Source organism: Callospermophilus lateralis, chromosome 11 (assembly GCF_048772815.1).
Source record: "Callospermophilus lateralis isolate mCalLat2 chromosome 11, mCalLat2.hap1, whole genome shotgun sequence".
Taxonomy (NCBI): domain Eukaryota; kingdom Metazoa; phylum Chordata; class Mammalia; order Rodentia; family Sciuridae; genus Callospermophilus; species Callospermophilus lateralis.
In genome coordinates this window covers 17,933,884-17,954,292 of record NC_135315.1, presented here as the reverse complement: position 1 = coordinate 17,954,292, position 20,409 = coordinate 17,933,884, and the positions used below count along the sequence as shown (strand labels likewise).

General features: G+C 47.6%; 1 protein-coding gene across 1 annotated transcript; it reads right to left on the bottom strand.

Moving 5' to 3' along the window:
• Nucleotides 1-13,791: 13,791 nt before the first annotated feature.
• On the bottom strand, nt 13,792-19,811 carry C1ql1 (complement C1q like 1). Its single transcript, XM_076871096.2, has 2 exons — nt 19,215-19,811; nt 13,792-13,971 (listed from the first exon to the last, which is right to left on the bottom strand). Exons 1-2 carry the CDS (start codon nt 19,809-19,811, stop codon nt 13,792-13,794), a joined length of 777 nt encoding a protein of 258 aa, XP_076727211.1.
• Between the last annotated feature and the right edge of the window lie 598 nt (nt 19,812-20,409).

Below are 20,409 nucleotides of genomic sequence, written 5' to 3'. Positions count from 1 at the left end.
TTACAGTTTCTCTCCTCCCCGCCTCCTGAGGGCCAGCGAGGCCGAGTCTGTTTGCCTAATGAGATGTTTTTCCTCTTCCTGAGACAGTGCTGGGGGCACAGGGTATGGGATACGGGTGACACTTACCATGGGAGCCCCTAAGACACCTGGGTCCTAGTCTCTGTTCTGTATCTGACTTAGGGGGAGGTCTTTCCAAGAGCCACCCAGCATCAATGTCACATCAGCTTCCCGCTTTGAGAGCCAGGGAGAAAGCTACCTATCTGCTCCCACCCTAGGGGGATGGGGAGATTAATGAGAGACCGTTTGTCAAGTTTGCTTTGATCCTTGGTTGGAAAGAGCATTTCAGCCCAAAGTACAAGGGAGATGATTCTTTAATAAGATCTTCAGGGTTCTCAGCCAGCCACAGTCACGTCCTATTTCTAACCCAGGGCAGCTCATTAAAACCCAGAGGCTAGTGTGCTACTGAGCTAGGGCTGGGAAGCCAAGATTCAGTTGTTTTGGGGGTGGCCTTTTCTTCCACCCTCTTAGGGACAGACCCAACAAGCAAAAGTTCCATAGAAGCTTCTAAAGGAGAATTATTGAAGACTTGAGGGGATCCCCCTGCAGACGCTGGGAGTTAGGAAAGTCAGGAAAGGAGCCCAGCCCTTAGATATTCTACTGTTATAGGGGTTTCTGTACCCCACTTCATTGTTCCTTCAGAACCCTTTATACCCTTTATACTTGTATATCCTTAAGCTCCAAGAGAACATGCAGCAGATGCAGAATAATGTTTGTTCTATCAATGAATAAGAGCCAGAGAAGAGCAGTCTGAATCCGAAAGTCTAAAAATAATTATCATTTACTGAGTGGTTTACAGACTGTATCAGACACTACACTACACTAATATCAGACACTACACAGACAGCTTTACAAATGCTGTCATTTAACTTTCACAACAATATCATTATGTGAGTATGATACAATTGTTAGATTCTTTTTTTTTTTTTGTAGTTGTAGATGGACAAATACCTTTATTTTATTTATTTTTATGTGGTGCTGAGGATCGAACCCAAGCATGCTAGGCAACTGCTCTGCCGCTGAGCTGCAGCCCCAGCCCATGTTACATTCTTATTCTACCAAGGAAACTGGAGGTACTGGAAGGAACTTATCACATCAAGCAGGTAGGGTAGTAAGCAAGGCTAGAACCTGACCTCTTTCTGTCACCAGAGGCACTACTCCATCCTCAGGTGGTTCTGCCCTGCCATGGGGCTTTGGCAGCTCCTACCTCTCCTCACCTTGGTACCCAGAGGACAGTGTCCCAGGACCACTGGTTCTTCCTGTGCATGGCAGATATAAGAAGGAGCTGTGTTTTGCTTATTATTTTTATTTTATTTTTTGGTACCTGGGATTGAATCCAGGAGATCTCAACCACTGAGCCACATCTCCAGCCCTTTTTATTTTTTTATTTCGAGACAGGGTCTCCTTGCTAAATTGCTTAAGGCTCACTTAGTTGCTGAGGCTAGTTTGAACCCAGTCCTTTGTTTTTTAAATAGACTATCCTAAGGCTGTAACTGACAATAGCTTTGTTCATTCCTTTCTAATCCTATTTATTTATTTATTTATTTTATTTATGGTGCCAGGGTTTGAAGCCAGGGGTACTCAACCACTAAGCCACATTCCCAGTCCGTTTTATTTTTTTATTTTGAGACAGGGTCTCTCTAAATTGCTGAGGCTGGCTTTGAACTTGTGATCCCCTCCTGCCTTAGTCTCAGGAGCCACTGGGATATAGGTGAGCACCATCGAGCCAGCTCTAATCTTATTTTTTATTTTTATTTATTTTTTTTGTCTTATGGTTCTGACAGGAACTCCAGTACAATATTGAATAGAAGCAATAAAAATGAGCATTCTTTTTTCTTTCCTGATTTTATATGGAATGTTCCTAGTATTTTATACTTTGTTGGTTTAAGGAAATTTATCTCCATTTCTAGTTTACTGATATATATATATATATATATATATATATTTTTTTTTTTTTTTAAATCATGAATTGGTATAAAGTTTTATTGAATATTTTTTCTGTGCCTAATTGCAATATGTTTCCTCCTTTAATCTGTAAATTGTATTAATAGAGTTTCTTTCTTTTTCTTTTTCCTTTTTTGGTACTGGGAATATCAAGCCCAGGACCTTGAGCATGCTAGGAATACAAGTTACCACTGAGCTATATCACTATACCTGTGTTAATAGATTTTCTAATGTTAAACCATTCTTGCACTTCTGAATAAGTTCAACATGGTCATATTATTTTTAATACATTGCTGGCTTCTGATTGCTAATATTTTAAGGGTTTTTTTTTTTGTTTTTTTTTTTTTTTTTGTACTGGGGATTTAACCCAGGGACATTTTTACCACTGAATTACATCCCCCAGTCGTTTCTTTTTTTTATTTTGAGACAGGGTCTCACTAATTTGCTGAGGGTCTCCCTAAACCACCGAAGCTGGCCTTGAACGTGTAATCCCTTCTGTTGCAGGGATTATAGGAGTGTGCCACCATGCCCAGCTTGTTTAAGACTTTCTACAACTATATTTATAAAAGAGATTAATTTGTAATTTTCTTTTTCTCATCTGCAGAATCATAAAAAATTCTGAAAATGTTTTAGGGATAGTTTATATAAAAATAGAATCATTTTTCCTAATGGCCTGATGGAATTTGGTGAGGTTTTTTTTCTTTTTTTTTTTTATGTGTATGAAGGTATATTTAAAATGAATTCAGTTTTCTCAGTAGTGTGAGGTCTATTAAAAATTTCCATAACTTCTTGAGCCAGTTTTGGTAAGTTTTTTCCTAGAAATTTTTCAAAAGCATTTTTAAAAAGGGTGTTCCATTGAAGACTTTCTTTTAATCTTTGTAATTTAACTAAAGTTATGTTCCCTTTTTTTGTGTAGAAGATTATTTTTTATTTCCTTTGTTTTTCCATCAATGTTGTGAAGGGTTTTTTTAATTCGTCTTCTCAGAGATACAAATTTTGGCTAAGTTAATCCTTTTATATTGTAAAATTCTATTTCATTATTTTCTGCTCTTTATCTTCTTCTTTTGTGTCTATGTATTGGGAATTGAATCCAGGGGGTGGTCTACCACTGAGTACATCCTAAGACTTTTTTTTTTTTAATGTATTTTTTAGTTGTAGATGGACATAATACCTTTATTTATTTATTCATTTATTTTTTATGTGGTGCTGAGGATCAAACCCAGTGTCTCACATGTGCTAGGCAAGTGCTCTACCACCGAGCTAAATCATAGTCCCTCCCCTCTTTTTTTTTTTTAATGTTTAATTTTTAGGTGTAATTAGATACAATGCCTTTATTTTATTTACTTATTTTTATGTGGTGCTGAGCATCAAACCCAGGGCCTCACCCATGCTAGGCAAGCGCTCTACAGTTGAGCCACAATCCCAGCCCCTCCTCCCCAATTTTTGACACAGGGTCTAAGTTGCTTAGGGCCTTGCTAAATTACTGAAGCTGGCCTTGAATTTAAGATCCTTCTGCCTCAGCCTCCCAAGTTGCTGGGATTACAGATGGGCACCACTTACTGCACCTGGCTTTGGTCCTTTTTATTTTTAAGACAAGGTCTCATTTCGTTTTCCAGGCTGGCCTCAAACTTGAGATCCTTCTACCTCAGCCTCTCCAGTCACTGGGATTACTGGGGCACAACATTGTGCCTGGCTGTCTTCTTCCTTTTATGTTTTACATATGTATTCTGTTGTTTGGTTCTATCTGTGTCTGTTTATCTTTAGTTTTTTTTTTTTTTTTAATGTTCCAAATGTAAATATTTATGACTATATTATCTTCTAAGTATTGCTTTAATGCATCCCACAAGCTTTATAAATAGTATTTTTCATTGTTCCATGCAAAGTATCTTTTAATTATATCATCATGTCCTATTTGACTAGTTAAATGTATTTTTCAAATTTCCAAATGAGGATTTGCTTTAATTTTCTTTTTCATTGGTATTTATAATTGAATTGCTTTTGGAAAGAGAATATGGTTTACACAAAAACTCTAATAATTGCTTAAATTTGCTTTGTGGCCAGGTAGAGAAAAATCTAAAAGTATGCTACTTGTTCACTTTTTTAAAAAGATACAACTGGGGGCTGGGGATGTGGCTCAAGCGGTAGCGGCTCGCCTGGCATGCGTGTGGCCCGGATTCGATCCTCAGCACCAATATAAACAAAGATGTTGTGTCCGCCAATAACTAAAAAATAAATATTAAAAAAATTCTCTGTCTCTCTCTCTCTCTCTCTCTCTCTCCCACTCTCTCTTTGAAAAAAAAAAAAGATACAACTGGGCTGGATAACATAAAAAACAATAAATTGAGACACTTTAAAATCTCTGAGCCATGGGGAAATTAAATACTGAAACAGGCCAAGAAGAACTGAATACATGTAGTTGTTCATCATGGGGTGCAGTTGTTCATCATGGGAAAAGAAATAGAAAAGGAAGATTGAAGAAATCAGTTTAACATTGAGGGGAAGCTCATTCTGAAAAATGTTGTAGGTGTTCTCCTCTGAGCTAGGCTCAACTGCTCTGTGCCTCAGTTTCCAAACCTGTTAATGTAAATAACATTAATATCTCTCCCATAAGTTTGCTGTAAGGATTAAGTTCATTCAAACCTGGTAAGTGCTCAAGAAGTACAGCCATTATTACTAAAATTCTACAGTATATCATTTCTCCATGATGCAGAAAAGAACCAATGTCTTCAATAAAATGCCCTAAGTTCTGTGGCTTTTCTTTTTCGTATCACTTCAGTTCGCTAAAAGTTCAAAGCTAAGAGGAGAAACAGCCTAAGAACAATAACAGGCTTGTTTTTCTGTCTACAGATGTTCTTTCATTCCTTCCTTCATTCAATCTAATATTTATTGAGTGCACCAGTAACTAAGTTACAGTCCATGGCACATACAACTCAGCGATCAGTTCTGTAGAGATAGCAGGACAATGGTTTAGGGGGTCCCAGGTCTCCCATTCTAGTGTGCAGGAGGGCCCAATCCTTCCTCATACAGGAGCGAGAGGACCTTTCACAGAGCCGGCATACAGAGAGCCAGGTGCAGACGTGCGGACCCAGTCTAAGTCCTGGACAGAAGAGCAAGAGGGATAGTGATTTCCGGTACGCAAGGTGTAAGGAAGCGCCCAGCTCCCCACCTGGTTCAGAGGGGTCCACCTAGGACTTGCTGACGCGACGGCAGAGTTCGGTATCGCGCTGTACTTTCACGTTCTGCATCAGCGGGATGGCTCAGGCTCCGGTCCCGGAGCAACTGGGTCCACGTGTCGGAGACCCAGCGCAAGATCCCACAGGGCCTACTCCACCGTGGACAAAGCTTACCTTTGACAGACACCCCGCCGCTGGTGTTGCCGCTAGCGTGGAGATCCCTCCGCTACAAACGAAGCGCTCAGACTCAAGAGCTCGCTCAGTACACCCTTCCCTACCGGGTCCAACCTTCACCCCGCGCCGCGCGTTCAAATTAGCCGGTCGACTCCTCCGCGCTTCCCCATTGGTCAACTCTCAGACCGTTGATTGGCTGTTTCCTAAGTAACAAAGACAATCCGAGATGCGCATGCGCACTTCCTTCCTGCTGGCTGGTGATTTGCAGACAATCTCCCAGACTGGACCAACCGGAGTGGCAGACAGAAACAAGTACCTGGTTGGGATACGCAGAGGGGAACGTGCTCAGTCTCTTGTTTTCCTGGGGCTTGATTCATTACCAATTACAGCAACTAGACATTACACAGGTTTTAAAAAAAACACTTTTTCTGTGGCCAAAGTTGGCATCTTCTTATCCAAGTCGTTCTCCGTCGTCCTTTTCCGTTCCAGGACCCTCCCAAAGTGAACTTCTAGGATAGCGTTGAGCCGGGCGTGGTGGCGCGTGCCTGTAATCCCAGCGACCTGGGAGGCTGAGATAGATCTCAAATTCAAAGCCAGTCTCAACAATTTAGCGAGACTCTTCCTAAAAATAAAACTAAAAAAGGGCTGGGGATGAGGCTCGGTGGTTTAGCGCCCCTGGATTCAATCCCTGGTTTAAAAAGAGAGGGGGGGGGGCGGGGGGTGAATATTCTGTCCTTCGAGAGTACGGCTCTGAAAGCCCTCCAAAGCCCCAGAATATGTTAAGGGGATAGCTTTCTATGACTGATTAGCACCAAACTGGTGAAGGCTGCGAGGAGTTAGTTGCTCTTACTTTCAGCAAACCTGGTCTGTCCCCACACTGGGATTGTGAGCATGTCATCAGGCTAGTAGAATTGTTATTTAATTTTTGGTTGACTTGGCCCAAACTCTTTATTCACTTTCCTGGATCTCAATTGCCATCTATATAATGGAATAGCTCTGCTAGTTTGGTGAAGACAAAACAAGAAAACTATGCAAAGATGTTGTCTTTATAAAGAAATAAAAAATCAGGGTACTCTTAACATTTTTACTACCAAGGGAAATAAAACTGTTAAAGAATAGTTTTTCCATTTAAGGGTCCCCTCTCACAGAAATGTATTTGTATTTTAAAAGAGGTTTGGGGTGAAGTGGAGAGCTTAGGGCCCCAGGAGACCGACCCTAAGGGAACAGGTGCTGCTTGTGTCCTTTAAGTTGAATCTTGCCGGTGTCCTACTCTGGTTCAGAAAATTAAATGGAGGTGAAATGAGACAAGAGGAAGAATCAGACCCTGCTGTGGGCGGTGAGAAGGGACTTGCTGAATAATCATGGGCGGATCAGTCTCTCAAACCCTCAGATTCTGAAGTATAAAATAGGGAGTAAAATACTACTTTGTTACAAAGATTAGATATAATCTAGACAAAGTATCTTGCAGATATTTAATGAAATGGTAATAGGTGTACAAGTTTGAGTGCTCTGCCCAGCAGTCTTTGTTTGTTTGTTTGTTTTGGTATCAGGGATTGAACCTAGGGGATGGGGATCTTAACCACTGAGCTACTCCCTAGCCCTTTTCAAATTTTTTTAAATTTTGAGACAGGGTCTTGATAAGTTGCTGAGTCTGACTTTGAACTTGTGATCCTCCTGCCTCTGCCTCCAGAGTTGCTGGGATTACAGGTAGGTGCCACCACATCCAGCTAGACCAAGCAGGCTCTGGAAGAGGATCAGTACACAGGAAGGTATATGGAGGAGTGCTGTTGAAATTAACAACGTGGAAGAGAAGGGAAGGACGTGGATGGGTCAAAAGGAGAAAGTTGAGCTGAGAGCTCTGAATCTGGGAGGACACTCAGAGTTGTCTCAAGTAGGAGACCATGCAGGGGACCAGGCCTTTAAACTTCCATGCCAGTCTGTCATGGGGGACAGGCTACTCTGAGAAGAGGGCGGACGTTGAGCAAGGCAGCTCACATCAGTAGAGGCGATCCCCAAAGGTAGGCTATGAGCCATCTGCTAGCAGCATTCCCAGCAGCTGGTGGAATAGATCCTTCAGTTCCAAAGGAGACCTGGGCAGTGTATACAGTGCCCATCACAGGAGGAAAAGGTGGAAGTTTAAGGAGGCTGAGAAAAGCTGCTATTATGGTAGTGTGGTTATTATGCAACTGGCACAGTGTTATTGTACTGAGACATTGTCCTCTTTGGAAGATGCTTTCAGTCCAGCCTTGTAGACAGGCAGCTAACTGCTGAGGGAGTCCAGGAAGGCTTCATGGAAGAACAGGCAGTGGACCTGGGCTTTGAATAACAAGCAAGTGTTCTACAGGCAGTTGTAGTCAAGGTTTTTGCAGACCCATTCCTTCCTGTGGTCGGGGGGCAGGAGGAAAGTCTGTAACTCTTGGCCTGAGCAGTTTTCTTAGTCCAGGCTAGGGCTCCTCACTAAGGGAGCAAAGGAGCCCAAGCCTTGGGGTGTTGTGGAGGAACACTGGAACTTACCTGTCACCAGCTGAGAAGAGGCAGGAGCCCTATCCCCTGCATAGACTTCCCTGGTAGCAAGCATTGAGGGAAAGGGGGCCAGATGTCTTAGGGGAGGAAAGGCTTCTCCTGCTGGGAGAGAGGAAGAATTGACTCTCCCCTCCTTGAGGGAAGCATAGGGACAGTTAAGAGAACTGTTCTCAGAAAAGGTAAGCCATGTGATCTTGGGCAAGCTAATTCATCTCCCAGTGCCTCAGTTTTCTCACCCAAAAACTGGACTTGATGATATTAACTTCCTTGTGAGATTATTGCACAGTTAAAATGAATGAATACATGCAAAATACTTTTTTTTTTTTTTTGGTACTGGGGATTGATTTTATGTGTACTTAACACTGAACTACACGCCAAGCCCTTTTTATTTTTTATTTTGAGAAAATAAATTATCCAAGCTGGCAATTTAGGATCAGATTTGCAATCTTTCTCCTGCCTCAGCCTCCAAGTAGCTGGACTACAGTTGTGCACCACTGTACCCCACTACATTCATGAATGAATATATGCAAAATAAATAGAGCAGCTCATGATACATATACTAGTGATACATTACTGATACAGAGATGAATGTATATGTTGATCCTCCAGCTCCAATTTTCTTCCAGCCCTTGGATAAGAGAAGATAAACCCCTCAGCACTCTGTTCTCCCAAAGGTTAGCGTCAGCAACAACTCCAAGCAGTGGGTAGATTTTGGAGGAATACATACTTGTCACAAAACCTTTCCAAACATTATACAAGTAAAAAATGTAAACCTCACTTAATCCAGCTCCCTCAGAGGTAATTCTGTTCCCAGTAGGTGAAACATTGCCTGCCCTTGAATGCCACTATATTTTGGATGTATCTTTACAATGCCTGCGGGTATCTTGATTCTTTGGTGGCTTCTCATCCATCTCTGGATCCTTGATACCAAGCTAGGGCCTTGCCTATAGGAAGTATTCAGTAATGTTTGATGAAACAAGCAGAGCAAGTTGAGACAGAACAGACGGGTGAGTCAGGGCCTCAGCTGTATTTCTCTGCTCTCACTCAAATCAGAGCCCCATGATGCAAAGGGGTGACAGAATTGACACTGGAGATTGGAGGACCCAGGGCACTCCATTCCCAATACTTAGCTCTACCTCCTGGGTACCCCATATGAAGCCCTCTCCTAGAACCCCACACTCACCCTGGGTAGGAGAACAAGCAAGGAATCTTTATCTTCTTCCATGATCATCATCTCCATCCCAGGCATTGAAGTACAAACCAAGAACTTTAAATCATGGGGCTCAGGAGACTTGGGTTAAAATAATAATAATGCATCTGAATTTTGCTTCACAACTTATAAAAAAAGGCTCTCATCCACTCCCTCATGACAACCCTCAAATAGGTATTTTGATTTTATATTTTCTCCCCCATTTTGTAGATGGAGAAACTGAGGCTCAGAGAAATGAAGTATCTTTTCCTGAAACAGGACTTGACTTGGAGGTCCTGATGGTAAGGACTTGAACCCAATTCTGTCTCCTCTTCCTGCAGGTAGACTGGATCCTGCTATCTCTAGTTCTAGCTCTGCCTTGAGCCAACCTGAGCAAACTTGGATTCTTCTCTGGGCCTTAGTTTTGCCAGCTGTGTAATAGGAGTTGCCCATCCTATAACTTTGATTCTCAATTTTGGCAGATAAGGCGAATGGGGCTCAGTATATGAAAAGCATGGGAGGTGGATAGCTCTTTGGTCTCTTTCCTCCAGTCCCAGCTGCCACCACTCAGGGACCCTTCCACTCCCTTTCGTTTCCAAACATGTATAGATTTTTCACTTCCACTTTATTATCACTTCATTTGTAGGATTTTAAGGTTTGTTACCTGGAAGGGAGTGAGGAACTCACACCTCCAATTCCGCTTTTCAAATATACCTTCACCACTTGTGAAAATAACCTTATTAACAACATCTAACCTGTTACAGCTTTATGGGGGGGGCACCCAGATAAATAAATGCAGAAAGAATGGGGGCAGGGAAAACAACACACCTAGGTGGGGTAACAAAGCCGCTGGACCCGTGGGGCTTTCTCCCAGTCCTCAGGAGTCCTGGAGCTGTTGCCAGGGTCAGCAGAACTCTGGTGAGGCCCACAATAGCCTTGAACAATTGGCTGCCTTCTCCGGGTTTTTGCCTGTTGCCTCCTCTTCTGGGGCGCAGAACTCCTCCTGGAAACAGCTCTTGTGCCTGCCTAGATCCCCTGTCTCCTGGACGCTTGTCCAGGATTGATTCTCTGGGCAGCTCCCCTCCGAGCAGTAAATGAAATATCGGTTACCAGGAGTGAGGCGGGAGCCAATTAACCCCTAGACCTTGCCATGGCAGATGTGTTGGTAGGAAGCTGAAGCAGAGTGCCGAGCACACCTGCCTGGCCTTCCTGCAAAGTCATCCAATTAGGACAGCCCCCAGCGGTGGGACCCACTGCCCCCTCTGGTCCCCATAACCCCAGAAACCAGGGCAGCACCAGCCCCTAGGGCTGGCAGCAGGCTGGGCACAGGCTGGCCTGCCATTCCTTGTGTGGGTGAGCTCCAGGGACACCTCTGTCCTCACACCCCTCCTGGAAGGGATATTATTCATCAATTAGTCAGCCATCTTTCTAAATGGGAAGCAGCTTGGGGAATCTTCTTATTTCCTTCCTCCATTGTGAATCTGCAATTCTGACTACTCACTCAGCTCTGTCCCCTGGAATATTCCGGTGCCAGAAAAGCCCCTGACTGAGACTGGGGTGGAGACATAGCTTCTGCTCTCACAGAATCTCCAGTTGGATAAAGAGACAGTCTTTCCTTCAGAGAACCTGAGGACTTCAAGGTGGAGATTGTCCCCTTATCTCAGAAAGGCCTCATTTAACAGAGGAGCCATTAGTGGACTCCTCTGCACTGCCCACCACAGGGGAGACACACATCCCACCCTCGAGGAGCTGACGACATGAGGAGAAAACAGTGTTTATCTTTGAGGCCTCCTACTCTGATGGAGGAGATGCAAGTCTTGCCTTCAGAAAGCTTCCCAGTCTGATGGTGGAGACAGTCCCTGCCCTCAGGTATATCACGTCTGAGGGAAAAAACACTTTGCCCTTAGGGAGTTGCAATTTGATGGGGGAGACACTCCCCCAGAAGGCTCTTCTGCAGCAGGAATGTTGCCCAAGTGACAAGCAGCTGGCAGCTGGCACTGCAGGACCCTCCTAAAGCCCTGTAGAAAGGTATAAAGTCCTTGGCTTCAGTCCAGTCTAAGCTGCGCCACAAACTTTCTGCCTGAACATGGGAAAGTCACAAATTTTCTTCAGACTATGATTTCCTCATCTGCAAAATGCAGATTTTAGTCTTACCTCTCAAAATGACAAGATTGTCAAGTCACCAGAAAGAAAAGCAAGTCAGCCAGCCAGCTAGGCAGGCACTCACTACAGAAATGATTAACATGCTTTTTATTGTATAACAGAGGTCTTGGATCAGTCCCTGTGGCCTCTGGGGCTGGGGTGGGGAGCCCCCAGGTGTGGTGGCTGGCTCCCAGGTGTGACAGCTGCGAAATTCCAGGCCAATGAGGCTATAAAGAATCACAGGGAGCTGTGGGCAGCACTGGGGGCAGGAGGAGTGTCTTCTAATCTAATCACTCTTCCCACAGAGACTCTAGTTTCAGTCAGACCTGCCAGGGGTTTTATTGGGTTTGAGGGGACCCGCAGATTTCAATCTCCAGACCCCACAGGGAAGGAACAAGCATTAAGCTAATTTTATTAAATGGCCACAGCTGACAGTGGGGGGAAGTAGAGGAGAGAAGAGAGGATAAAGAAAGTCATTCAAGTCTGCCAGCCATGACAAGGGTCCAATACATGGGGCCTAGCCAGGAGGAAGGCCACCCCTCCTTCCTGTTTCTCCAGCTGAGCCAGACTGGGAAGCCAGATGGGACCTTTCCTCAATGTAGAGCCTTGGGATTCTCTAAGAGCCTCATCCCCTGGCTGCTTCCCAGGGCAGATGCTTAGAAATGCATCAGGTTTCTGCAAGGCTGGGGTGGGAATGAAAGGGCAGGGCTGGGGTTATGCAATGCTAGCTTCAGTTTTGCTTTGGAGATACCAACTCTTCATGAAATCTGGTGTCCTGGGTAAGACAGTGTGTGGTTCAAATATTGGCATTTGCCTTCTCCTAGCTCTGTGATCTTGGCAAGTTACATAACCTCTCTGAACCTCAGTTTCCTCATCTAAAATGGATAAAACAGCCAGATGCAGTATGGTATGCTATGTGGGAGGATCAATTAAGCCCAGGAATTTGAGACCAATTTGGGTCCAAGAGCAATAAATGCACATAGAAATATATGCTTCAAAATAAATGCATATAGAGGGGATTGTGGCTCAGCGGTAGAACACTCATCTAGCATTTGCGAGGCCCCGGGTTCGATCCTCAGCACCACGTAAAAATAAGTGAATGGGATGAGGTATTGTGTCCAACTACTTCTAAAAAAAATGTTTTTTTTTAAAGAATTAAAAAAATAAATGCATATAGAAATTCTTAAAATGAATAAAATAGCATTGTGGTAAAGAGCATAAGAGCATTTCCCATAAATCTGCTACCCCCCGACTACATATCTATGAAAAAATATAAAGTGCTAACATAGAGTCTGACATATTGTGGGTGTTCTGCAAATATTAACCTGTATTATTTAGGAATTCCCTAATTGTGTGACTGTCATGATCCCCTAGTTACAAGAGATGAGGGAGGCAGTGGTAGGCTGAGACTTAGTCTTGGATTCAAGTGCAATCACAGAACTTAGCAATTATATCACATTAAGCAAGCTCTTTAACTTCCCTGGAAGGAAATCTACCCATCCAACCTCCTGGCCATTTGGGAAACTTGAGTGAAATGACATACATAAAAGCATTTTGCAAATGTTAAAGTGATGTATAAATAATTAGAGCTGTTTATTAAGCACATAAGTTATACCTCTTCAACCCTCAATTAAGTGGAATAGGTCTTCTTACCTACATATTACTGATGAGAAAACTGAGGCCCAGAAGTGACTTGCTTGGACCAAGGTCAACCAGTCTTTAGTGCAAAGCTTATTCCTTAAGAATGGCTGTCACTAACCCAGAATTGAGTCTGAGGGGAGTGACTTGACCAGGATAATACACAGTGTTACAGGAAAGAGAACCTAGGTCTCCCAGTTTAAAGACTGCCTCTGCCTTGGGAATGCTGGTGCCACTATCAACAAGGTAAAATGGAACTTATCCACCAGGGAAGATGATGTATGGGCTGCTTCCCATTTCAGCCAGGCCCACATGGGCTGCGGTGGGCATCAGGCCCTTTGACACCTCTCCTCTCCTCCTCCAGCAGCTCTGACTGGCATCTGGTTGTCCATCCTCCCCAAAGCTTCCACCAGACCAAGGTCCATGGTGCTTTCCTGCAGCCCTCCCCAGGGCATAGACTGAAACCCTCATGGGGTGGAAATGTTTTTATTATAGCTTTGGTCAGACTGGGTGCAGACAGGCTAGGGCTTTAGGGGTGATGGGAAACCATCCAGCCCCCAACCTGCCCCTCCCCCCAGGCAGGGCCAACCCAGAGCTGGAGGGAAGCTCATTGCAGCACAGGAAGCAACTCTACCAATTTCCTCCCAGGCTGAGACTGGCTGGCAGGCCAGGGTGGGCAGTAAACAGTCCTACTGTGCAAATATACATTGCAGGCTGAGGCCCTGCAGTCAATCTGCCTCCTGTGGACAGAACTGAGTGCTCTGCGGCTCTGCTATGGGAAGGCCTAGCTATGGCCTGGGTGTGGTGAGAGTGGGCTGGGGGAATCACAGCCGGGGAGGGTTGGCAGCCTGGGCCAGGCAGCTAAGGGGTCGGTAGGGAATGGGTTTTGTCTGCCGCTCCTGGGAGGGAAGCCCAAGGGTTGAACAGAAGATGGAGAGGGATGCTGGGAGCTCAATCAGAGTAGATGATGAAGCCGGAGAAAGTGCTGTATTTGTTGCTGTTGCCTCCGTGCGCTTTGCCTCCATCCAGCTTGATGAAGACCTCGTCACCCGCGTCCAGGTGCAGGATCACGCTGTTGCTGGCGTAGTCATAGTTCTGGTCTGCATCCTGGGCAATGGCGCTGGCCCTCACCTGTGGGGATGGGGGTGGGGTGGCAGGAGAGGGTAGGGAGGTGAGGCAGCCACAAGGCAAGGATCTGGAGGCCCTATAGCTGGGCCTTGTAGTTTGGCCTGCTTCTCCCTTTCACCCCACCCATGCCCTTCTAATCACACATAACAATTCTGAGAGATGGAAATAGAGGAGCCCTGGATTCTACAGTAGGTCTCATCTGGACCTCAACTTGGTGCCTTCCTCCTTAACTTCTCTAGATCTTACCATCTGGGCTGCCTAGAACCTCAGTACTTTTAGGATGTTCCAACCCAGAAATACTTCCTTGCAGAGAAGGCAGTTCTGGACCCATAAGGAACAGGGGGCCTTCCCTTTCTCCTATTATTTCTTTCACTCTGGTTTAATAATGATGGTACCTCACATTTCAATCACACCCACTTCTCTTATATCAGTGGATGGACAAAAGGATGCATCTTGGCCCTATAAGTCATGTGGCTGGACCAATACAGAACCAGAACCAGAACCAGGTCTTTGGACTCCTTGTCTGAAGCTCATTCCAGAATCTTCCACACTGGAGCAGTAAAATAAAGTCTGGCAATTCTTTCCCCTCTGAAGGCTTTGACTGGGCCTAGGCCCCAGTCTTCAAGGAGGTGCACTGTATCTATTTGACTATAACCCTGGCCAAAGAGAACTTCCACCTCCTCCTGTCTTACCCCAGAGAGGAAGTGGAAAGAAGGAAGCCAGGGCCTTACATCCCTCTGCAATCCTCAGTTTGATCTGATATCCTTGCTGGTCCTTATTATGCAGGGGGATGGGGAGGGACAGATAGGACAATGGGTCAGAGGGAACCTGCATCTGGGCTTGAAGTCTGCTGCCATTTTTGGCAGTTCTGACTATAAGCATAAGATATTGGGGGCATACGGTGGCAGCTGAATAACCTCCAGACATTCTTCTCCAACAGTTGTGGCAATAGGAGTGTTAGGGTCTGGGCCTTCCCAGGATACCCTGGGTATAGAACAGGAAGAGAAGAGCCATCTCCTGGATTCTAACTGTGGTAGGGGAGGCTGCATTGAGTGGGCCGTTCTCTATCCTGCCCCTTCCAGAGGCAGCTCCCCCTCCTGCCCACCTGGACAGATGGCTTGGTGGAAACAAGCCAAATTAGGGGAGAGTCTTTTCCTCTTTCCTGGGCTGGAGGCAGAACTGTAGGTCAGCCACAAGAGCTGCTGACTCAGCAGTAATGGATGAAGAGGGCCCCACATGCTATCAAGCAACCCTCCACTTAAAGCCCAGATCCCTCCAGCTTCTTCTCTGCCCTCAACCCCTTCTCCAATCTGGAAGGAACTGTTTGGAGCACTTAGCTGGGAAAACTCCTGGGCTGGCTAAAGGTGGGAGAAAATTAAATGAAGGGGGATGCTGTCTGTCCAGGAGCTCAGTTTCTCTGTTTGGAAAAATGGATGAGAAGATCCCATCTCACCACATCCACTTTTAAAAAAGCCTTTTGATGCTGAAGAAAGAAAAAATGAAATCTTGATGGGGTTTTGAGCTACTAGGGAAGAGCTGAAAGCAAGCAGCCAACTTCTGTATTGTTCCCTGGGCCCTAATCCTGGTAGTATTTATTATTACACATGCATTTCATTATCTTTGCTAATAAATTACTGCTAATAACAATTATTTTTATTACCCAGATTAATTTAGCCTTAACTCATTAAAACAGTGTGCTCCTTAATAGCAAAATCCATTAGAATACAGTCATCTGTCATCAGGAATCTCCTGGTGATGTGACAGGCATCAGAACTGTTTTGCTTATGTTTATTATTTATTCATCACCATGATTGTTGCTGTAATTATCCTAATTATCCATGGAGGCAGTGAGAATTTATGCCCTTCCATCCTTAGATGGTGGGGGATCCTGGACTGGAACCCAGGGGTCCTGGTTCTCTGCCCAAGACTGAAAACAGCTAAAGCATCCAGCTCCTCCTCAGGGCCAAGGGGAACTGGGGAACTGAAATTACCATGGAAGCAGGAAAGCAAGTCTGTGCCTTGTCACCAAGGGACACTGTAGAATGACTACCTCGGAGACTACCTGGAGAGGAAACTGAGGCAGTGGTCTGACCAGGGACCCAGGACAGGGAGGGGAGTAATCCAGGAAATGTGTCCCTGTCTTGGATGTGCAGGTGTGGCTCCCACAGGCAGCCACCCTGGCCAAAAGGGGCATCTTTCACATTGTGTTCCTTCTGTGCCAGGCACTGTGCTCTGTGCTGTGAAATATAGTAGAACCAGAGAGGATAGTTGGGAGCCCTTTCCTGCCACCTGGTAAGAGGCTAATCTCCAGTTCGGTCTTTATCCTGCAGCCCTTAGTGTATATATGCCACTACTTTTCACCTCAGCAGACTCTGCTAGCCAAGCTCTGGCCCATTTGTAATACTCACCTGCTCATGGCCCTCTTCCCTGGATGAGTATCACCCTGACCACAGGCCTGGCATGTTCCATACAGTCCCCCGATCTTAGCCCAATTTATCAATTTTGTGTCCTCCCTGCCTGTCTGACCTGTGGAGCTAGGAGGCAGCTGCAGGCAGCACTGTTCATGCAGGGCACTGCTCCTGACCTAGAGTCCTTTCCTCGGGTTTCTTAAGTTGTAATGACTATCGGGTCGAGCAGAGGCCAGTGGACCAGGAAAGGGCACAAAGGTGGCAACCTCACTCCTAGCTCTAACTCATCTTGCCTGGGGAAGGGCCAGAGTCCAGATTTGGCTCTGCTTTCCCAAAGAAGTTCTGGAAGCTTCTCTTCAGGCAAGAAGCCAGGAAGGAAAAGCATAGAGCTCAGAGTAGCCCCTGGTCCTGAGGACAGAGAGGGAGGTCCAAGTTCCTTTCTTCTGTTGTCATCCATTGTAGCCCTGTCATTATTTTTCTCTGATTACTTAAATGTACCAATCCACCTCTGAGTCAGCCTTTCCCTGCATTTGACCTTTTATTTTCTCCCTAATTGTGTTTCCTTACCTGGGGAACCCAGATTCACCATCCTCTCTCCCTATCAGGTTGGTCTGAGACAGGATAGGTATCACAGAATCACTCCCCTCAACAGACACATTTGGGAACAGGAGTCACCAGTTGGGTTCCCAGCCCACCTTTAACCCAGAAATCATTAGGGTGTGCTATTTTATGACTACTACTGCCCCCCTGCATAGCCAGGAGGCCCTAGAGTGCAAGTGGATCAAACCCCTGGTACCCAGCCCCAAACCTGGATCCTAGTAAAGTCTCAAAACTAACATGTGGAACAGACTGCGAGATTAAAGGAGCCTCTTGGGCACAGTGGACAAAGTCATGAAGGACATGGGAGAGGGGGCTGTAGGTCCCATTGTTTTCTCTTGTTTTGTAGGAGAAGGGTGTCAGATAGCTGTTGAAGTATTGGGTGTTTGAAACCCCTAGTTAAAGTCACCTTCTTTTTTCTAGTAAGTAGCCTGTGGTTCCCCAACTGTGAGCCCCCTTCGTGAGGCTCTGCCAATATCCTGCCCCTGCTGGAGGGGAAAGAAGGAGCTTTGGGGACCACCTCCAAGTGACTGAAGCAAGTGGTCCCACTCCAAGCACACACTATCTTTTGGGCCTTCTCTCACCTCCTGGGGTTCTATTAATGACTCCTGAGGTGGTGCAGGGTCTAGGTAGTGCAGTGGCCTAGGGACTATTTCTCTATCCAGGCAAGCCCCCAGCCTCCTGAAACTTCAGCTTCCTGACAGCCCAAACTTTCTTTGGGAGAAATTCCATCAATGAAGGTGACATTGCTGCATCCCTTATTGGTGATTAATAAGGGGAATCATGGGGATGTCTGCAGAATGAGCCTTTACTGGATACTGGGGCCTCCCATTTGGTCAGGAACCAAGGACAAAGAGGAAAAAGCCTGATAGACACAAATGGGAGGGAGAGACATAAGCAATAGGCAAGAGGAGGATTAGACCCAGGGGAAAAAGGCTGCAGAAAGAGGAATGACAGACACAGGAAAGAGACAGACAGGAGACAGAGAGAGAGAGAGAGAGAGAGAGAGAAAGAGAGAGAGAGAGAGAGAGAGAGAGAGAGAGAGAGAGAAGAGGCAAAAACTAGAGAAGGGAGTGGCAGGCAGGGGAAAGAGAAAAGGGGACAGCCTTCTAAGCACCAGACAGGTTTTAGGTGGACTTCCTTCCCTTCCCAGATCCTCAAGCTTTGCAGATCCCAAGGCCAGCAGTGCTGCTTTGAGAGTGGTTCCAACAAGATCTTGGGTCTCAATTGCAGGAAATTCCTAATTCCTACTAGTTTAGCTTTAGTACAGAAATCAGGGGTCCCCTTCTTCCTAAAGAATGCTGGCTTAACCACGCCCCCCAAAGCCTCAAGCCACCAAGAGCAGGGAGCACTGGGAAGGGAGGTGGTGTTCTAGGAGCTGGGAAAGGTCGTCTTCCTGGGCAGGATTGGGTGGAGGTTGGGTGGCTCCAAGGAGAGGGCTGGGCACACATGGTCCCGATACCAGACTCCCCAGGCACTGCAGGGAACCAAGAGGATCCCTCCCCACATTCTAGGAGCCAAGAGAATTGGACCTGAGAGACCAAGAGGGGAGTTTCCATCTCGCCCCGCCTCAGGAGGAAAAACTTTCCCCAGAGGCCGTCTTCTTGCGTTGGGTAACTCTGGCAAGGTGGGAAGGAACCACGCAATCCAGGATTTTGCAAAGGGTGTCAGGTTAGCCCAACGGTCCCTTCCCGAGGGCGGGAATGTACTGCAGCTAAGGCTCTGAGAGCCAGATCCCTCTGCCTTTGTGCCCAGAACATTTCCGGCAGCCGGCTTTCTCTGCCTGTGCGCATAGCTGCGCGCCTAAACGCTGGCGGGCGTGGAGGTTGCTTCTCCCTATGCTGTGCCCCAGAGCCCGTCTTTGCTCTTCCCTTATCTCCCGTTGGTGTCAGCCCGAGTCTCAGTCCTCAGTAGGTATCCGTCTGAATCGGCTTCCCAAAGGCCAAGCTGCGTGTCCGAGAGCCTAGAGATCTGATTAGTTGGGTTTATCACCCGCATTTCCATGATGCGGGTGCCCAGCAGCTTCTGACTTAAAACCGGAATCCAGGAACCGAGGAGTCAGGGTTGCCCCCGGTTCCGACCATTCCCTCAAATAATGCCTAAGAGGGCCGCTTTGGGGTCTCCACATGCCCCTGCCTGAAGCGCCCGTCCACTCTGATCAGGTAAGGATTTGCCCCTGGGTAAGGGTCGCACACTGGATGCCCTGCCCCCAGGCCAGCCCCAAGCCCCTTCCTGGCCCACCTGACCATTCTTGCAGAGGTCCGCCCACATACTGGTGCCGTCGCCGCCGCGCATGAGGACGTGGTAGGTGAAAAAGTAGGTGCCGGGAATGTTGCACGTAAACTTGCCGCTGGCCGCATCGTAGTTGTTGCCTAGGTTGGTGACCACGTCGTCAAACTTCAGCACCTCGTAACCCTCGTGAGGGTTCTTGAGGCCGGCGTAGAAGGCCACTCGTGGCACTGTGGTGTAGGTGGCCGTGCTGATGGCGCCGCTGCCCCCTGCGCCCGGCAGCCCTGGAGGGCCCGGCTTGCCTGGCTCACCTTTCTCCCCAGGCGGCCCCACCGGACCCGGAGGACCAGGGTCCCCGGGAGGTCCGGGGGGACCTGGCTTGCCCGTGCGGCCCGGCTTCCCCTGGGGGCCCTGCACCAGCGTGGAGGGCGGGGGAGCGCCGCTCTGCTCACTCAGGGCGTCGCTGCCGTCGGGCCGCGCGCCGGCGCCGGGGCCTCGCGCGGGGTAGGGGTCGCACACCATGCGGCAGGTGCCCAGCATCTCATAGTGGCCGTCCGGGCCGCCCGAGCTCACCAGCACGGGGATGAGCACCACCAGCACCAGCAGCATCACCACGCCCGCGGCGGCCGCCAGCAGCGTCTTCCGGCCGGCGCGGAGCCTGGGGAGAGCCGGGCCGCCCGGCCGCGCCGTCGGGGCAATGGTGCCGGCGGGCGAGGGGCGCGGGCTGGACGCCCGCGCTCAAGGGCGGTCCGGCGGGGCTGCGGGCATGGGGCCAGGCCCCGGGCGCCGCGCTGCGCTGCCTGCGCTGCGGAGCCCAGCAGCCGGCTCCTGCCTCGCGCCTCCCTCCCGCTGCGCGGTCGGACTGAGCCCGGCTGCCGCCGCCTCCCGCCTTGCGCCCAGCTCCTCCCGCTTGCTAGCACTCGGGCCACCGCCCCCTCGGTTGGGCCCCGCCCCTCCCGCTCCGCGCGGCTCCGAGAGCGCGAGGGGTGGGGATGAGGGCGGGGCCTGCGCCTAATTGGGCCGCGGGCGGTTTGAGGTGGGAGGGGCAGAGAGGGGCGGGGCTTCTGAGACGGGGGCGGGCTCTAGGAGAGAAATAAAGAGACTGAGAAAGCCAGAGACTCAGAAATGGGGAGGGGGGCTAGAGTCTGATAAACAAGAGTGGATCCCACAGGGAAGGGGAGGTAGGCACCAAAGAGCAAACGTAAGG

Coding starts and splice junctions, on each gene's coding strand:
- C1ql1 (XM_076871096.2), bottom strand. CDS start 19,811: ATGCTGCTGGTGCTGGTGGTGCTCATCCCCGTGCTGGTGAGCTCGGGC. Junction 13,972..19,214: donor ACCTCTGCAAGAATGGTCAG/GTGGGCCAGGAA, acceptor CCATCCCCACAG/GTGAGGGCCAGCGCCATTGC.